At 38.1% G+C, this 18,488-nt stretch overlaps 1 protein-coding gene across 5 annotated transcripts in view; it reads left to right on the top strand.

Moving 5' to 3' along the window:
* Positions 1-6,339: 6,339 nt before the first annotated feature.
* CCNT2 (cyclin T2) overlaps positions 6,340-18,488 on the top strand; it is a 37,657-nt gene continuing 25,508 nt past the window's right edge. Inside the window, exons 1-3 of one of the 5 annotated variants that reach the window (XM_059394394.1) lie at positions 6,374-6,674; positions 7,530-7,611; positions 9,447-9,473. In XM_059394394.1, the coding sequence (XP_059250377.1) occupies positions 6,517-6,674; positions 7,530-7,611; positions 9,447-9,473 (267 nt within the window). In that variant the 5' untranslated portion in view covers positions 6,374-6,516. Of the gene's footprint in view, positions 6,675-7,529; positions 7,612-9,446; positions 9,474-18,488 lie in introns of all 5 variants that reach the window. The other 4 variants (XM_059394397.1, XR_009403170.1, XM_059394396.1 and 1 more) reach the window with 4 other exon arrangements.

The raw sequence follows: 18,488 nt of genomic DNA, 5'->3' as shown, positions 1-18,488 counted from the left end.
TGTTGCATTCTACACATTAATAATGAAGTAGCAGAAAGAGAAATTAAAATAATTCCATTTATAATTGCACCAGAAAGAATAAAATACCTAGGAATAAACTTTACTAAGAAGTGAAAGACCACACAAATGGAAATATAGTCCATGCTGATGGACTAGAAGAATCAACATTATTAAAATGTCCATAGTACCCAAAGCAATCTACAGATGTAATGCAATCCTCATCAAACTGTAACAGCACTTCAGCCTATCCTAAGGGCTAATTTGTTTCAAGTTGACACACTCCTTACTTGCTGACCTAAGACTCTTGATTTGTGACAGAACTAATTTATTTTCTTTGAGATATGCAGACCATTGGCCTTGAGGAGTGGAGGACCAGAACTCTACCAGGCTACAGAAGCCAGAAATTCTGTTTGAAGCCAGCTCAGCTTTCTGATTAGCCTAAAATTTTTTTAGCAAAATGATTTTACTGACCTCCCTTTGTGTATCTGTAAACCTGGCCCTCTTCTGCAGAAGGAACAGAGTACTCCTACATATCATGAAACAAGAACCAGACCCCATCATACAGTCCCCAAACACTGAGATAACTTTTATAGCTGGCATCATCAAGTCTTCACATAATCAAAAAATACTGCAGGCCCCTACATTCCCTTTGCTGATCAACCACTCTAAATCACTTTAAAAACCTCTGGGCCAGGCAGAAACCTTGGCATTAGCTTTTGGACAATGGTCTGCTTTCTTCTCAGGTTGCTGGCCTTCTGAATAAAGCTCAAATTCCTTTGCAATCAAAATTTTCTCTTCAGTAATGGCCTTTTAGGAATGGGCAGCCAAGCTTGGATACAGTAACAAAAATACCAACTGTATTTTTCACGGAACTAGACCAAATAAAACTACAATTTGTATATAACAACAAAACACCTCGAATAATCAAAGCAAGCTTAAGAAAAGAACAAAGCTGGAGGTATCATGATCCCAGATTTCAAGATATACTATAAAGCTGTAATAATCAGAACAATATAAAAAAAAAAAAAAGACACATGGATCAATGAAAGAGAATACAGAGCCCAGAAATAAACCCATGCTTACATGGTCAATTAAAATATAATAAAGGAGGCAAGAATATACAATGACAAAAAGACAGTCTCTTCACTAAATGATGCTGGAGAAACTGAACAGCTACATGCCAAAGACTGAAAGTGCATCACTGGCTTACACCATACACAAAAGTAAATTCAAAATGGATTAAAGATCTTGGGACGCCTGGGTGGCTCAATTGGTTGGACGACTGCCTTCAGCTCAGGTCATGATCCTAGAGTCCCGGGATCGAGTCTCGCATCGGGCTCCCAGCTCCATGGGGCGTCTGCTTCTCCCTCTGACCTTCTCCTTGCTCATGCTCTCTCTCTCACTGTCTCTCTCTCAAATAAATAAATAAAATCTTTAAAAAATGGATTAAAGATCCGAAACCATAAAACTACTAGGAGAAAATATAAGCATTACTTTCTTGGACATTGACCTTAGCAACATCTTTCTAGATATGTCTTCTCAGGCAGAAGAAACAAAGCAAAAATAAATTATTGGGACTACGCCAAAATAAAAAGCTTTTGCATGGTGAAGGAAATCATCAACAAAACAAAATGGCAACCTACTGAATGAGAGAAGATATGTGCAAACAATATATCCAATAAGTGATTAATATCCAAAATATATAAAGAACTTATACAAGTCAACACCAATAACAATAATAATCTTTCAATTAAAAATGGGCAGAGGACCTGAATAGACATTTTTTCCAAAGAAGACATACAGATGGCGAACAGACATGAAAAGATGCTCAACATCACTCATCATCAGCGAAATGCAAATCAAAACCACAATGAGATGTCACCTCACACTTGTCAGAACAGCTAAAATCAAAAACACCAAAAATATCAAGTGTTGGTGAGGATATGGAGAAAAAGGAACCCTCATGCAGTATTGGTGGGAATAGAAACTGCTATAGCCACTATGGAAAATGGTATGGTGATTTCTCAAAAAGTTAAAAATAAAAACACATTATCCAGTAACTCCACTACTGGGTATTTACCCAAAGAAAAGGAAAACACTAAGTTGAAAAGATATATGCACCCCTGTGTCAACTGCAACACTATTTACAATAGCCAAGATAAGTGTCCATTGATAGAAAAATGGATAAAGAAGCTATTGCATACATGCATGTGCATCCATGCATGCATGTGTGTGCACATAAACACACAAATATACTTGGCCATAAAAAAAGAGTGAGAGCTTGCCATTTGTGACAAAAGAGATAATATAAAGGGCATTATGCCAAGTGAAATACACTGAGAAAAACAAATACAGTATGATTTCACTTATATGTGCAATCTAAAAACAAAATTAATAAAACAGACTCTTAAATACAGAGGACAAGCTTGGTTGCCAGAAGTGAGTTTGGTAGGAGTTTGGTAGGAGGGATGAGTGAAATATATAAAGAGGATTTTTGAGTTATAAAATAAGTCACTGAGATGAAAACTACAGCATAGGGAATATAGTGAATAACACTGTAATAATCTTGTATGGTAACAAATGATAACTACACTTATTGTGGTCAGCACTGAGTAATTCACAGAATTGTGAATGTACATGTTCCCACCTGAAACTAATACAAGATTGTATGTCAATTTTGCTTCAATTTTTTAAAATTGGTTGGGGCGCCTGGGTGGCTCAGTGGGTTAAGCCACTGCCTTCGGCTCAGGTCATGGTCTCGGGGTCCTGGGATCGAGTCCCACATCAGGCTCTCTGCTCAGCGGGGAGCCTGCTTCTCTCTCTCTCTCTCTCTCTCTGCCAGCCTCTCTACCTATCTGTGATCTCTCTCTGTCAAATAAATAAATAAAATATTAAAAAAAAATAAAAAAAAATAAAAAATAAAAAAAATAAAATTGGGATATTTTCTTCCTGTTGAATTCTAAAATTTCTTTTATATTTTGGATACAAGTCCTTTATCAGATATGTGTTTTGCAAAGATTTTCTCCCCGTACTTTCACTCTCTTCACAGCAGTCTTTCATAGAGCAAAGTTCCTTAATTCTAATTAAATCAACTTAATCTTTTCTTTCATGGATCATTCTTTTGGTGTTGTGTGTAAAAATAATTGCCAAAGAAAAGGTTACCTAGATTTTCTCCTGTTCCATATTACATGTACATTTAGGGACATGTACATTTACTTTACATTTAGGGACATGATCCATTTAGAGTTAATTTTTGTGAACAGTGCAAGGTCTGTATCTAAAATTTTTTTTTTTTTTTTAACATATGGATATCCAGTCCTTCTAACATCACTTGTTGAAAAGACTTTCCTTTCTCCACTAAATCGCCTTTGCTTCTTTGTCAAAAATCACTTGATCATTTTTGTGGGTCTATTTCTGGGCTCTCTATTCTGTCCCATTGATCTGTCCATTCTTTTGTCAATATATGCTCTCTTTATTACTGTAGCTTTGCAGTCAGGTCGTGTTAGTCCAACTTCTTTGGATTGTGTTGGCTATTTGGAGGCCTTTTGCCTTTCCACATAAGCTTTAGAATCAATCTGGTGATACCTACAAAGTAACTTGCTAAAACTTTGGGATTGCATTGAATCTATAGATCAAGTTGGGAAGAAATGACCCAAATGATAATGTCTTCCAACCCATAAACCCACAATATTCTTCCATTTATATCTGTTCTGACTGCCTTAGAGTTTTGTAGTTTTCTACACGTAGATCCTGTACATGTTTTAGATTCATTCCTAAGTATGACTTTTTGTAAATGACACTATGCTATAAATTTTGAGTTTCAATTATACATTGCTGGTATATAGGAAAGCAAATGATTCCTGTGATTAACCTTGTATCTTAAGATCTTGCCATAATCACCTGTTCTACATTTTAAGTACTCTCCATGTCCAGCCTGGAGCTCAATGTGGGGCTCAAACCACTCCAAGATCAAACCTGAGCCAATATCAGGAGTTGGAGACTTAACAGACTGAGCTACCCAGGTATGCCTCCACATTTTTAATACTTTGAGATTTTCTACAAAAACAATTATGTCACCCCTGAACAAATTCATTTTTTGCCCTCCCCAATCTGTTTATTTTTCATTCACTTTTCTTACTGTATTAGCTAGGTAGGATTCCAGGGTTCCAGCACAATGTCAAAAGATGTGGTGAAAGGGGATATTCTTGTTAGCAGGAAATCTTCTAATTTCTCACCATTAAGTATGATATTAACTGGAGGGTTTTTATAAATTTTCTTTATCAAGCTAAGTTCTCTTCTATTTCTAATTTGTTTATAGAGTTTTTATCATAAATGACTGTTAGGGTAAGCACCTTATAAATGCTGCTTTAAATAATTCTATCCTATTACTTCTCTAAGCAGGGACAAATGGGAAGCAAGCAAGGGAAATAGGAAATAAAGTTATGCACACAGCTATTCCAAACTGCCTATTGCAACCAAATCAATAGGTCTATATCGAATATGTGAAAAGGGAAGGCAAAGCAAAGATACAGCAGTACACTGGGCATAGGAGCCCAAAAACAAGGACAAATGCCTGGATTATTAACCAGTAAAACTCACTTAAAAACATTATCAGTTACCTTTTAGAAATATGTCTGCCTGGGGGCGCCTGGGTGGCGCAGTTTTTAAGTGTCTGCCTTCGGCTCAGGTCCTGATCCCTGGGTTCTGGGATTGGGCCCTGCATGGGGTTCCCTGCTCCCGGGAAGCTTGTTCCTCCTCCCACTCCCCCTGCCTGCGTTCCCTCTCTCACTGCATCCCTATCAAATAAATAAAATCTTAAAAAAGAAAGAAAAATATGTCTGCCTGTATTATGTCTTTGGCAAATAGTTAAAATTTTAAAAGGCAGATTTTATTCACACACAGTAGGCACTGGCTCAGAGTCGGAGACCTATCTACTCCGAGAACAGAGTTCTGCGGTATTCTCTTACAAGGACAGAAGGGGTTAATCATACGTGCGGTCTTACACTTTTAACTGCAACAAAACAAAGTAAATTCAGGTCCTCTTGTTTATCTGTTCCTCCCTAACCTTGTTTTAAATCATAGCTTGGGGGTGCCTGGGTAGCTCACGTCATGATCCCGGATCGAGCCCCGCATTGGGCTCCCTGCTCCCGGGAAGCCTGCTTCTCCCCCTCCCAGCTTGTGTTCCCTCTCCAGCTGTGTCCGTCTGCCAAATAAATAAAATCTTTTAAAAATAAGTAAATAAATAATAGCTTTGTGTAAAAACACAGTAACCAGGGGCTCCTGGGTGGCTCAGTGGGTTAAAGCCTCTGCCTTCGGCTCAAGTCAAGATTCCAGAGTCCTGGGATCTAGCCCGGCATCCGAATCTCTGCTTGACAGGGAGCCTGCTTCCCTTCCTCTCGCTCGGCCTGCCTCTGTGCCTGCTTGTGATCTCTGTCAAATAAATAAAAATCTTAAAAAAAAAAAAAAACACAGTAACCATATTGACTCAAAATTTGGTTTTAAAAATTCACCTCCCTGGGACGCCTGGGTGGCTCAGTAGGTTAAAGCCTCTGCCTTCAGCTCAGGTCATGATCCCAGGGTCCTGGGATCGAGCCCCGCGTCGGGCTCTCTGCTCAGCGGGGAGCCTGCTTCCTCCTCTCTCTCTGCCTGCCTCTCTGCCTGCTTGTGATCTCTGTCTGTCAAATAAATAAAAATCTTTTTTAAAATAAATAAATAAATAAAAACTTTAAAAAAAAAATTCACCTCCCCTTTCTAACGTGATAACCTTTGGCCAGAAATCTCAAAAATAAGACTCACAGCCTAAGTGGCTGCGGAATCCAAACAAGACTACGCTGGGGGCCGGGGAAGCATTCAAATCCACCACAAACGTGGAGTGCTGTTTCTCCTGCACTCCTCCAGACGCGTTCTTCCTTCCTAGAGCCGCCAGCAGACACGGGCTTTCCTCGCGGACAACTCCTAAGAAAGCCAACGAGACTGCGCGCATTAAAACTGAAGGAAAATGGGGGCTGAGCCGTGCGCGTGCGACAGGGGACAGCTTTTCTCTTACTAAAGCGCCGCCAGCCTCCCGGCCCAAGAACCCGTCCGGCTTTAAAGTCCACGCCCAGGTCGCACCACGCAGCCGCCCGCCTGCCTTCCCTCCGCAAGCGACCCGGGGCCAGCCCCTTCGTTCTTCTGCCCAACCCTTCGCCCAGCCAATCCTACACCCGGCATGCACCGCTCCGACCTTTTCCTTCCCAGCCGACCCCCACCTTCGGGCGCCTCTAAATGACAAGTGGCGCGGAGCATTGTGGTCCCGAGCGTGAGAGCGAGACCAGAGGCAGGAAAAAGAAAGCAAAAGACAGGGGCGAGCCGGTAGGGCGGCCCCTGCGCACGCGCACGGGCAGCGGCGAGGGTGAAAAGGGGCGGTGCGTGGTCTACGGCGAGCGGAGTGGGGCGGGGTCGCGCGGCCTTGGCCGGGAGTCCGCGAGCCGGGACGGGAGGGGGGTGGGTGAGGGAGCGGGCGCAGGAGGAAGTGTCATGGCGTCGGGCCGTGGAGGTTCTTCTCGCTGGTTCTTTACTCGGGAACAGCTGGAGAACACGCCAAGCCGCCGCTGCGGTATGGAGGCGGATAAAGAGCTCTCATACCGCCAGCAGGCGGCCAACCTCATCCAGGACATGGGACAACGTCTCAATGTGTATCCTTTCCTATTCTTGGCCCTCCGCCGCTCACGCCCTGTCCCTCCTTACTATTCGTCCAGTCGCCTGGTTGCCGGGCCTGCTGCCCCGCGAACATGGCGCCGCCGCCTCGGCCTTCGCTGGGCTTCGGCTGCGCTGTAAAGGAAGGCAGGCTCGGGCTCGGGAGGCCGCAAGCGGCCAGTGAAGGAGAGGAGAGGAGTCCGGGAATGCGGGCTGGGAGGCAGCGTTGTGTAATCTGTTTGGGGCCGCGCGTAGTGGCGGCGGGGGATGGGAGTGGCGCCGAGACCCGAAGGGAATCTTAGGGATTATCGCAGAAAAGAGGAGGCTACTTCGACTTTTAGTCGGAGAAAGGGTCGAATGGTAGGAGGGTTACCGATGCTGAAAGGCGTAAGTGTTCTCCGCGGCCTCTCCCCGCGCTCCTCGGTGGTTTGATGGCGGGTCTCGTACCTTGGGAGCTCTCTGGAGGTCTTTATGTTCTTGGCGTGGTTTTGTATGGGTGTGCGCGCGCGCGTTTCAACTGTCTGATGCTGAGCTTAGTCAGCCCTAGCCATTGATGAATCCTTCCCGGCTTACTTAATAGCAATATTGGAGTGAGATGCTCAGCACTTATTATTACTGTTGGCGTCGAGCCTACCACCACCCTGCAAGGTTTTATTTTATTTATATATATATGTATATATATACATATATATGTATATACATATATATGTATGTGTAGTTTGGGGATTGGTTTTTTGGTTTTGAGTGAACAGTAAGCACTGGAAAAACACCGTAGATCGGGAATTTTCCATCAAAATTGTTCTGTAAATTAGATATTGTTTTTTCTCGGATATTTCCTAAATGTTACGTTCCAGCTCTCAGCTTACAATAAACACTGCGATTGTTTATATGCACAGGTTTTATATGCACCATTCTTTCACCAAATTCAGTAGAAATGTAAGTACTATTTTATTGTTTGTTTTTACCATAACCAAATTTTGAGGTAAATGGATACGCAGAAAAAAGTTGGTCGTTGACTTTACTTTTGGACTTAGTGTTGTAAATTAATAGTGAAGGTAAACCGCGTGATAAACGTTTTTGCTTGAAATGAAAAATGTTCCTGGTTTGTTTTTTAATTTGTGATGACAGACTGTCGGGCACTGTGTTAGGCTCTGCCAAGGTTTTGAGCTAAAAAGTAATAAACGTTTAGTTACTTAGTTATTATATCGGTATTCATTTAAATTTTATACTTTTGGATAATTTCAGATAGTAATGTACAGTGTAATTTGGCCTAGTCATTCTGATGTACATCTTAAATGTGTTGGACTCCTTGCGTTTGAAATACGGTGAACTGGGCTTAATTGTGACATTCTTTTTAAATGACCCTTTGAAAGTTAAATGGTTAGCAGAAATATTTTATTTGCTATTAAAATTTCTTAAGGTATCAGCGTTCCTCTTTATCACAGCATTAGTTGTCTACTTAAATCTTTGGTTAGTTAGACATCAAATTTTCCTGAATTCACACATATATTATCAGAGGTGTGTATATGTATAATCAGTTTTGAAGTAAAATTTATCTTCCAGGACTAAAGAACATAACCTGTAAATCTTGAAGAATTAATAGTGTTGGATTGAAATTTTTATTTTACCTTGTGAAAGGTGTGAGTTTGGTGTCTGTCCTTTTCAGAGTAATATGCATACTGTGTTGCATCTGTTAACAAAATTGCCTAATATTTAACTGTCTTAATTGTCACTATTTTTTTGCTCTTTTTATCACAGCTGTTTTTAGAATGCTATTCAGAAAGGTGTGTGTAGAAAAAAATGAATTGTGGAAGACTTTATGCTATTTGTAGTTTGTCATTAAGACCTTTTTGCTAAGAAAACAATCTTTGAAAAGGTCCTTGAAATACTTTTTTCTGATTGGAAGGAACAGCTTCATAGCTTAGATTGATTCGTGTTTTAATCTCTTCTGATCATAAGACGTTTTGGTCTCCTAAAGGCTCCTTTTCTTCTCTTTCTCTTTTATATCTACATGATTCTTGTTCTATTTCTGTTTTCCTAGTTATTTCTTTGCACAGAACTTGGGTCAGTGATAGTGTTATGGAAGAGAGAGGAAGCCTTTTTGGCAATAACATTCAGATTGAGAGAATGAAATTTAAATTGGCTCCAAAGGCAGTGGTAAACTAATGAAAACTAATATAAATGTGACTTTCCTAGGTAGCCTGAAAAATGCTGGTAGAAATCATAAGTCAAAATAGTCCTGGAAATTTTCTTGATGTGGCTACAGATGTCCCATTTGCTTAAACAGGCTTACTTTTCTACTTCCAGTAAATAATCTCACCACAAGACTATACTTCTTTTTGAACCCTCCTTCTTTCATAATTTGTCTCTGTGGCCTGGTTGGTGTGCTTTAAAACAGTTATCTAGCTTATAGCCAAAATTCACAGCTTTAACTTTAAATTGACTAGTGAAGCCCAGGTCCTTTGCATTCTTGAACTAATTTACTTAAATGCCATCATCAATAAAAAGCCAAAGTATTTTTATTACCCCACTTAGTGTCTTGTATATGTACAAAGTTAAACTCAGCATTTTACATTAAAATGTTATTAGCAATTGAAATCTGATATTAATTTCTATTTGAAAAAGTGGCATTGCACCCTTCATATCTAATTGTTGTCTTTTTTACCTTTGCTGTTATATCAAAAGTGGTTTTAATATTTGTATTTGTGCACTTGCATCAGTTGCACAGCCTCACTCTTTTATCTTTTTTTTTTTTTTTTCTATTCTTTTAGGGTGAAGGGGGTGGTCTCAAATTGAATGTGAGTCACTTTTAAATTCATACTCCCCCACATCATTGGGAAAATTTTTCTTGTAGGGTTATAATGGAATGTCATAGTAAACTACAAAAAGCATGAATTTCACCAAAAAGTAAACTGAACACCATTCAGTAAATTCCTAACAAGTTTAAATTTGAAGATGCTAGGGACAAACTATAGCTAGTTTTGTAATAACTACCGTGCATTAGTTGTATTAAAATGTTTAATGATTATGTGGATTCATTGTGTTTTCCCACGTTGACTAATTTAAAAGTAAAATGTCCCCTAAATTTTAAATGCTATTGTTTAAGAATAAAATCAATGTCAACATGTGTTGGTGACCCAGAAACTGTCTTTTATTATTGAGTTTTATTGTCAGTATCTCTTGGAGGGTTGGATCACTATCAGCAGTAAATGACTTTTATATGTAACCTAATTAGTTAAGTCCACCCTTTGCTCACTGGATGCAGTGAGGTTTATGTAATTCGGGTTAGTAATTAAAGAATGACCTTGCAGCATCAAGCTCGAGATAAATCTAGTAAAGTATAAAAGCCCTGGCGCCAAGAGTGCCTCCAAGTTATATACCGTGGGAGAATATCCTCTACAGTGTCAATCTTGGAATAAATATTGACCCAACTTCTCCTAGAAACTCTGTTCATTAATTTGGTTTGTCAAGTTCATGATGCATTTGTTTCTTCTATTAATTCCAAGTTTAGTGAATTCTCTTAAGATCAGATTTTAACATACTGTTTTCTTAGTGTTTTTGGTGGTCACAGTCTATTCTCATAGCACCTCTCCAGATCACATGGCCATTTTAATCTTCTCTTAACTGTCCTTAGTTCCATTGCCTCTTTTTTTTTTTTTTTTTTTTTTTTTTTGTTTTTTGCGCTTTTTTAAATTTTTTTTATTTCCCAGATTTAAATGTATTGAAGTTCTCATTTAATGTACTGTATTTCTGCTAAGGTTCCAAGAGTACACAGTTAAGGACAGTATTCAGGACTGATGATATTAAGGAATGACTATATTGACTTCTAAGAGTGCATCATCTAAGTCATGTCTACATTTTATACGTCTGAGTTAGATGATTAGCTGCTACACATAAGCAAACTTGTATTTTTGCTTGTGCCAAAATTTGTTTACCACTTCTTGCTTAAAATCTTTATAATCTTTATCAGTTGACCTGACTTTTGACTATTAGATGTCATTTGAAAGTCTGCAGATGTTGTTTTTGCATTCCTTTCTCCCCCCCATAAAGACTTAATGAGGAAAGCTATTCTTGTATCCACTTACAGAAATGACCATAGTCCCTGTTCTTTGATAATACAGCATTCTGCCATTATAATTTTTAAGAATAGTCTGCAATAGAAATTTATTCAAGACTTTTGAAGTAGTTTTTATCTTGTTTATACTGTGCATATTTATACTCAAATTAGTCATAAAATTGTCCTACATGATTGTCTTTTCTGAGAGAAAACCAGCATTTTGGGGAACTTGGTTAGCTAAAGGGTTTTGCTTATATTTTTATTGTGAAAGCCCTTAATTTCTCTCAAATGTAGTAACATAGATGAAGTTAAGTATAAAAATGTTTCCCGACACATACATTCAGATTAGAAGGTAAACAATGTAAGGGCAGGATTTTGTTTGTTTCCTTTCTTTTTTGGTTTTACTGATGGTTGTGTCACCAGTACTTCACATAAAGTAGATAATAGAGCAGCCATTTGTTAATAAGATGGATCCAATCATGTTTCTCACAATCTGTTGACTGAATTCTTACACATTTTCCTCTGTATGTGTCCTCTCCACAGAGACAAGCTTTAAATATTTTATTTTTGAAAACTAATATAGGCACATAGTAAATGAAAATGGTAGAGAGGGGAATATGATAAACCATCCTCCAATTTGAGTGTGTAAGCCCACTGCCCCAGAACATGTGCTGTTAACGTGCCCTTTCAGAAATATTTTCTGCTTGTTCAAGCTTTTATGTATGTATAACTTTTTTAGTGCCCCCAAAAAGGGTTGAGTTGGATTTGGTTTCATAGTTGTTAGAAGTCCTCCTTTGAATTAGGCCCCAGAGTCCCCTGTTAGCCATATATATGAGTCTTACCATTTATGCATTGTGCATCCCTCTTTTTCCAGATGGTGCATTCTCTTCTCATGTAACAATGGTCTCTCAGGTTTTAAGACAGGTGAAGTTTAACTCTTCTTGAAGCATTCCCAAGATAACTCCAAACTCCACTCTTTGACTTCTGAATTTCTCTCTTATTCTTTGAGTCCTGTTCACATCCTATTGTATTCCATCTATTTGGTGTCCTTTATTGCTACAGCGTAACTGCATTTATGAGGTGAAGTGGGTTTTTTATATAAAGATTTTTATTTACTTATTTGTGAGAGAGTACACAAGAGAGCACAAGCAGGAGGAGTGGCAGAGGGAGAGAGAGAGGGAGAATCAGGCTTCCCACCAAGCAGGGGGCCTGACACCTGGCTTGATCCCAGGACCCTGGGACCATGACCTGAGCCAAAGGCAGAAGCTTAACCAACTAGTCACCCAGGTGCCCCAGGGTTTGTTTTTTTACTGTAAAATACAACACAAACATAAAACCACCAACCATGTATAGCTTAGTGAATTATAATAAGGCAGACAACCTTGTAACCACCACTCAAGAAAGAGAACTTTGCTAACTATCCTGGAAATGTTTTCATGTGCCCCATCCTTATGTCAACCCCTTCCCTCCCTCCACAAAAGAATTATTATAGTTATCAGTTATTACAGTTATCACTTCGGTTTCATATAGTTTTACCACCTAATCCTGCATTCCTAAATGCTTCAGTTTCATCTTGCCCATTATTAAAAATTTGACTACTCTTTTGAAACTCTGAATCTACAGTTTTCTCCTCCATCCCTTTCTTTCCCTTAAATTTTATCTCTTGAAGAACCTAAGGCAATAGACCTGTAGAGTCTGGATTTTGCTGATTGTATACTCATGGAGCAGTTTATCATGTTCTTTTATTCTTGAAGTCCCTGCAAATTGCAGGTAGATCTAGAAATTTCATCAAACTCAGGTTAGACGAGTATGTTTAGTAAGACTACAGGTGTTGAGATGCCTAATTAGGAGCCATCTGATGTCTTTTTATCTCTGTGTTAGCAGCGTTTGATTGATACTCAACATCTAGATCCTTTCGTTCATTGTGATACTCTCATTTCATTAGTAATTTGGAATATTTTCGTAATGAAATGCTGTGATTCATCCACTACTTAGACTCCCAGTTGTGTAGTTCTTAAAGGAAAAGCAGGATAAATACATGATTCTTACCCTACATGTACTACTTTTGTTGAAATGTAATTCATATACTGTACGTTTCATCAGTTGAAATGGTAGTTCAGTGGAGTTTTTTAAGTGTATTCACAAAGTTGTATGTCAATTTTAGAAATTCTCGTTACCCCAAGAAGAAACCCTACACCAGTTGGCCGTCTCTTTACCTTCTTCCCCCCACCCTATTCTGGACTTTTCCTATAAGTGGAAACATACAATACGTGGTATTTTCTGACTGGCCTCTTTCCCTTACTGCATAATGTTTTTAAATTTATCTGTATTGTAGCTTATAAGCTTATTGTAGCTTGTAAGTGAAGTGTAAGCTTCACTTAACTTTTCTTCCAAACTACCATTGTACTCCATTTTATATATCCATTTATCAGTTGATGGACATTTGAGTTGTTTCCACTTTTTGGCTGTTATACTGCTCCTGTGAACATTTATGTATAAGTTTCTGGATGGACATATGCTTTGATTTCTCTCAGGTACAGAAGTAGAATTGCTAGACCATATGGTAACTCTATACCGCAATAATCTTGTATAGCTTCCTGACTATCTGTTACAACAAGGTATTCCAGGCTTATCTTGTACATTTTCTTTTCCACAGCTGGAATCGCCATTTCTTTAAGTAATCCTCGTTTGTTTTAGTAGGAAGTGGTATTTCAAAACCGTGAGCTGGACACTAGGGATACTCATTACTGTATTTGTCTTGTTTCTAGGCATCTACAGTGAACAGAGAGAGGAAATATATAGTATCATAAATACACATTTATTATACAAATTGGTATATTAAGTGTTTATTATTCATTTACACATTAAATATATGAAATATATTAACCAGATTTTTTTAATAGGTATTTCTTTTAAATGTATATTTTAAATACCTCAGGAGTTTTGCTAATTCAAGATAGCAGCATTTTTTACTTAACCTTTCTTTGTGGTATATTTCTGTGACCTTCCACACAAATAGTTCTTAAGAATGTGGGATTTGTCGGCACCTGAGTGGCTCAGTTGGCTAACCGTCTGCCTTTGGCCTAGGTCATGATCCCCGGGTCCTGGCCCCACTCCAGGCTCTCTCTCAGCCTGGAGCTGATTCTCCCTCCCCCTCTACCTGCCACTCCCTCTTGCTTGTGCTCTCTCAAGTAAATAAATAAAAAAAAATTTTAATGTAGAATTAGAGAATTTATCCCATCATCACTCATTAATTTACCCTCACATTACACACATAAGTGTTGAAATAGCAGTACTATCACCACCAGTATAATTATTGAGAACAATAAAATGTTTTTGTTTGCTTTCCCTCTCACCCCTGCTGTTTAAAGTCCTGTTATGGCTACTACATTAGCTTAAATAGCCATTAATAAAACTCTCCCTTTTAATCCTTATTTAATCTTAGTTCTACACGTAACTATTTTTGTTCACTGCCAATGCTTTTGTTGATGTCTCTATAGTCATTTTGATTGTTTGAAGTTCTTTTGAACATCATGGAAACAAAATTCTCTGAATCTTTGCATATTGATAATAGTTTATCTGTGATATTTATATTCAAGGTCAGTTTTGCTGTGTATAAAATTCTTGACTCATGCTTTTTTTTCTGAGATATCTTAAATACGTAACACCTTTTTTTCCTGGCATAAAGCACTACTACAGGTGATGATCTAGTTTTCTTATGGCTATAGGACCTTTTTTTTTCCTTTGTAATCCAGTAATTTTACTATGGATTATCTTGATGTTGGTTGTTCTCGGTTTATATACTCAGGGGATCTTTCAATGTGTGACATTATCTTTTTGGGGGGGGCAGCAGAACAAGGTTTATTGAGTGATATTGAAGCAAAACTTATTGATAGTACAAAGCTATCAAAGAGGGAGGAGACATGAGAGGGTTGCCCGTCTTTTTTACTTATGTTTTGTGTTTTGAATCCTTAGTGTCTGTTAGTTTGGAGGTATGTTACTCTTTTAATTTTTCTGGGTTTTTGTTGTGGTAAAATATACATAGCATGAAATTTATCATTTTAACCATTTTTTAAAGATTTTATTTATTTAACTGAGAGAGCAAGAGAGCATAAGCAAGGGGAGCAGTAAGAAGGAGAGGGAGAAGCAGGCTCCCCACCAACCAGGAACCCATTGCGGGGCTCAGTCCCAGGACTCTGGGATCATGACCTGAGCCAAAGGCAGATGCTTTTACCATCTGAGCCATCCAGGCACCCCTAAAGGTTTTATTTATTTGTCAGAGAGAGAGAGAGAGAGACTGAGCAAGCAGGGCAGGTAGCAGTCAGAGGGAGGAGCAGGTTCCCTGCTGAGCAAGGAGCCTGATGTGGGACTTGATCCCAGGACTCTGGGATCATGACCTGAGCCAGAGGCAAATGCTTAATGGACTGAGTCACCCAGGTGTCCCTTTTTTTCTTTCTTTTTTTTTTTTTCCTTTTTAAAGGTCATTTTAACCATTTTTAAGAGTACAGTTCAGTGACATTGTTGAGCAAACATCACCACTATCCAGTTCTAGTACTTTTTTCAATCTTTTCAAATGGAAATTCTGCTCATTGAGCAAACTCCCCATTCTCCTCTCCCCGCAGACCCTGGAAACCACCTTTCTATTTAGTCTATGAATTTCACTATTGTTTACCTCATATAAGTGGAGTCATACAATATTTGTCCTTTTTTGTGTCTGTTTTATTTCACTTAGCATAGTGTTTCCAGTATTCATCCATGTTGTGGCATATGTCAGAATTTTCTTCCTTTTTAGGACTGAATGTTATTCCTTTGCATGAATGAACCACGGGTGGATTCCTTTTACCTTTTGGTTATTGTGAATAATGCTGTAGTGAATGTGGGTTTATAAAAATCTACTTAGGTCCTTGCTTTCAACTCTTTTGAGCATATACCCAGAAGTGAAATTACTAGATCACATTGTGAGTCCATATTTAATTTTTGAGAAACTGCCATGTTTTCCACAGCAATAGCACTGTCTTAAATTCCCATTAACAATGAATAAGGGTTCCAAGTTCTCCATGTCCTCACCAGCATGAGCTCTTTTCTGATTTTCTGATAATAACCATCCTAATGAATGTGAAGTGGGTATCTCGTAGTTTCAGTTTGCATTTCTCTGGTGGCTACTGGTGTTTGGCATTTCTTCGTGTGGTTACTGGCCATTTGTGTATTTCTTTGGAGAAATATCTAACCAGTCTTTTATCCATTTTTTAATAGGATTTTTTTCTTAAGCTATAGGAGTTCCTTATATACCCTGGATATTATTCTCTTACCAGATACATGATTTGCAATTTTTTTTTCATTCTGTAAGCTCATTCACTTTTTTGATGAACAAAAGTTTTTTATTTTGATGAACCCAGTCTACCTACTTTCTCTTGTGTTGCTTATGCTTTTGGTGTCATTTCTAAGAAATCATTGCCCAACCTTTCATGGAGCTTTTCTCGATTTCTATTAAGAGTTTTACAGGTTTGGTTCTTAAATTTAGGTCACTGAACCATTGTGAGTTAATTTTTGTGTGTGGTGTGATGTGAGGGTTTAATTTCATTGTTTTGCATGTGTATATCCAGTTTTCCCAGTACCATTTTTTGTTTTTTTGAGCAGTTCTTTCTAGTATGATTTTTGTTGCTTAGGGTTAACTCTTCTGTTTTTTTCTTACGGTGTCTTAGTATGGCCCAAATACTTTTCATTTACATATACAAAAATATAACAGTTTACTTTCTGAGGTTCCCTGGCTATGTTCCCCTCCCTCGTTTTTATTTTCTGTTTACCTTCTCCCTGTCCTGCCAGTTCTGCTTTGGATCTCAAAAGTTTCTTTCCAGTGTGGAGTCCTGGAAAAGAGCCTTGGGAGATCTGTTTGATTAGTACATAAGAAGTTAACTTTAACCCTTTAGCCCTTCTCTAGGCCTCTGACATATACCCACTTAATTGATCTTGACAGAATTCCTCCCCAGTTCAGCTGCTGTTTCCTGATTGGTCCACCATGATTTCCAGTAAATGTCTGGGCTATTTTGAGGTTCTTTTATCAAGCCCAGCAAATAGCCTATTACTTTGCTTTGCTTCTTGTTGCATAGATGCTGATACTGGGTAGGGATTATGAGTAGATGCTGATACTGGGTAGGAATTATGGCTACATATTTGCCAGTTTTGTCCTTTATCCATTTGTATTTGAATTTCCTAGGAATGCCTTGCCAGGTAGTTTGGTTATAAATATCCGTGGAGTTTTGCTCTTGTTCTCTTGTTACTCTGCTTTTCTGTGGGGATTTCGTTACCACGGGTCTGCCCCTGTCTTCTCAGAATTCTTCAGATAAGACATTAAAAGGTAATTGTCCGTCACTTTAAGAGATGATAGGCTAATTTCCAAACAAGGAAATAGACTATCATCTAAATGTACTGTTGACCCTTAGGTTTGAACTCTGTAGGTCCACTTAATACAGATGTTTTTCAGTAAATATATTAGGAAATTTTTTAGAGATTTGCAATAATTTTGAAAAAACTCAATGACAAACTATATAGCCTAGAAAAACTGAAAATTTGAGAAAAATGAGGTATTGGAAGAATATGGTATATAATACATATAACATACAAAATGTGTTAATTGGCTATCTATAAGGCTTGCAGCCAACAATAGGTTACTTACAGAGTTTTGGGAGAGTCAGAGTTACATTTGTATTGTGTGTGTAGGGGGGTAGCACTACTAACACCTACATTGTTCAGGGGACAACCTTAATAGGTTTAATACGTCCCTTAATAGGTTTAAGAATGTCTAAGAAGATAAGGGTAATATTTTAGGAATAATTAAGTCACTTGAACTTCTTTCTGTTAAAGAAGGAACATTATGATCCATCTGGAACAGTTTATCAATAGACATAAAAAGCGTATATGATATTATTGACCGATTTTTTTGCAAATGAATTCTGAAAAGAACTCTAGAATGTTCTCCCACAAAACTTCAATGTTATTTTGAAACATGGAACTCTGCCTGCCTAATTAGAGGGTTGTTGACTGATGTAGTGTATTGGGCAGTGTATTATACAAGTCTTTATAAAGTCTTTGTGAAGCAGCTCTTTTTTCTCCCCAAAAATTCAGATGATTGTAAAAGGTTCAAATCAAATCTTTTTTACATGCACGTGCGCAAACACACACTTAATGTGTCTGTTAGTCCTGATAGTTCATGTTCTTAGGGTAGCTCTAGCTCATTTGTTTCAAATAAGAAAGGATTTTATACAATTTGGTAATGTAGCATTTCTAAACTAACTGATGTATAGAATAGAGCAGATTTTTACATTAACAAATGTGTGTCGAGTATTTTTATTACCCAAGACACACAAAGGTCTCTGTGTAATTTATAAATTTATAAATTGACTTTGAAGGCAATTGGAACAGAAATTCTGAAGATGTTTTTAGTGCATAAGATTGGGTAAAATAATTTTTTTAAGAGAAAATCAGATTGTTATATACTTTACAATGGGGGAGATGATGGAAATCTGAGATTTTATTCTAAACTAAGTTACTGTTCTAGATGTAAAGGTATTTAGTAAGTAGTCCTGATACCATATTTACAGAAAAGCATGTAAAATGAAGGTTTTTTAAAGTTATTTGAGTCTGACACCGAAAAAGAAACAAATGACTGTAGAAGTTCACCTACTTGTTCAGCGCTGAAATTTTTAAATATTACAGCTTTAATGGTTTGTACTTTGTTACGTGATGCTATGTGTTTATG

Source organism: Mustela nigripes, chromosome 3 (genome assembly GCF_022355385.1).
Source record: "Mustela nigripes isolate SB6536 chromosome 3, MUSNIG.SB6536, whole genome shotgun sequence".
Taxonomy (NCBI): Eukaryota; Metazoa; Chordata; class Mammalia; order Carnivora; family Mustelidae; genus Mustela; species Mustela nigripes.
The sequence above is the reverse complement of the archived record's forward strand: the minus strand, read 5'-3'. Positions and strand labels throughout refer to the sequence as shown.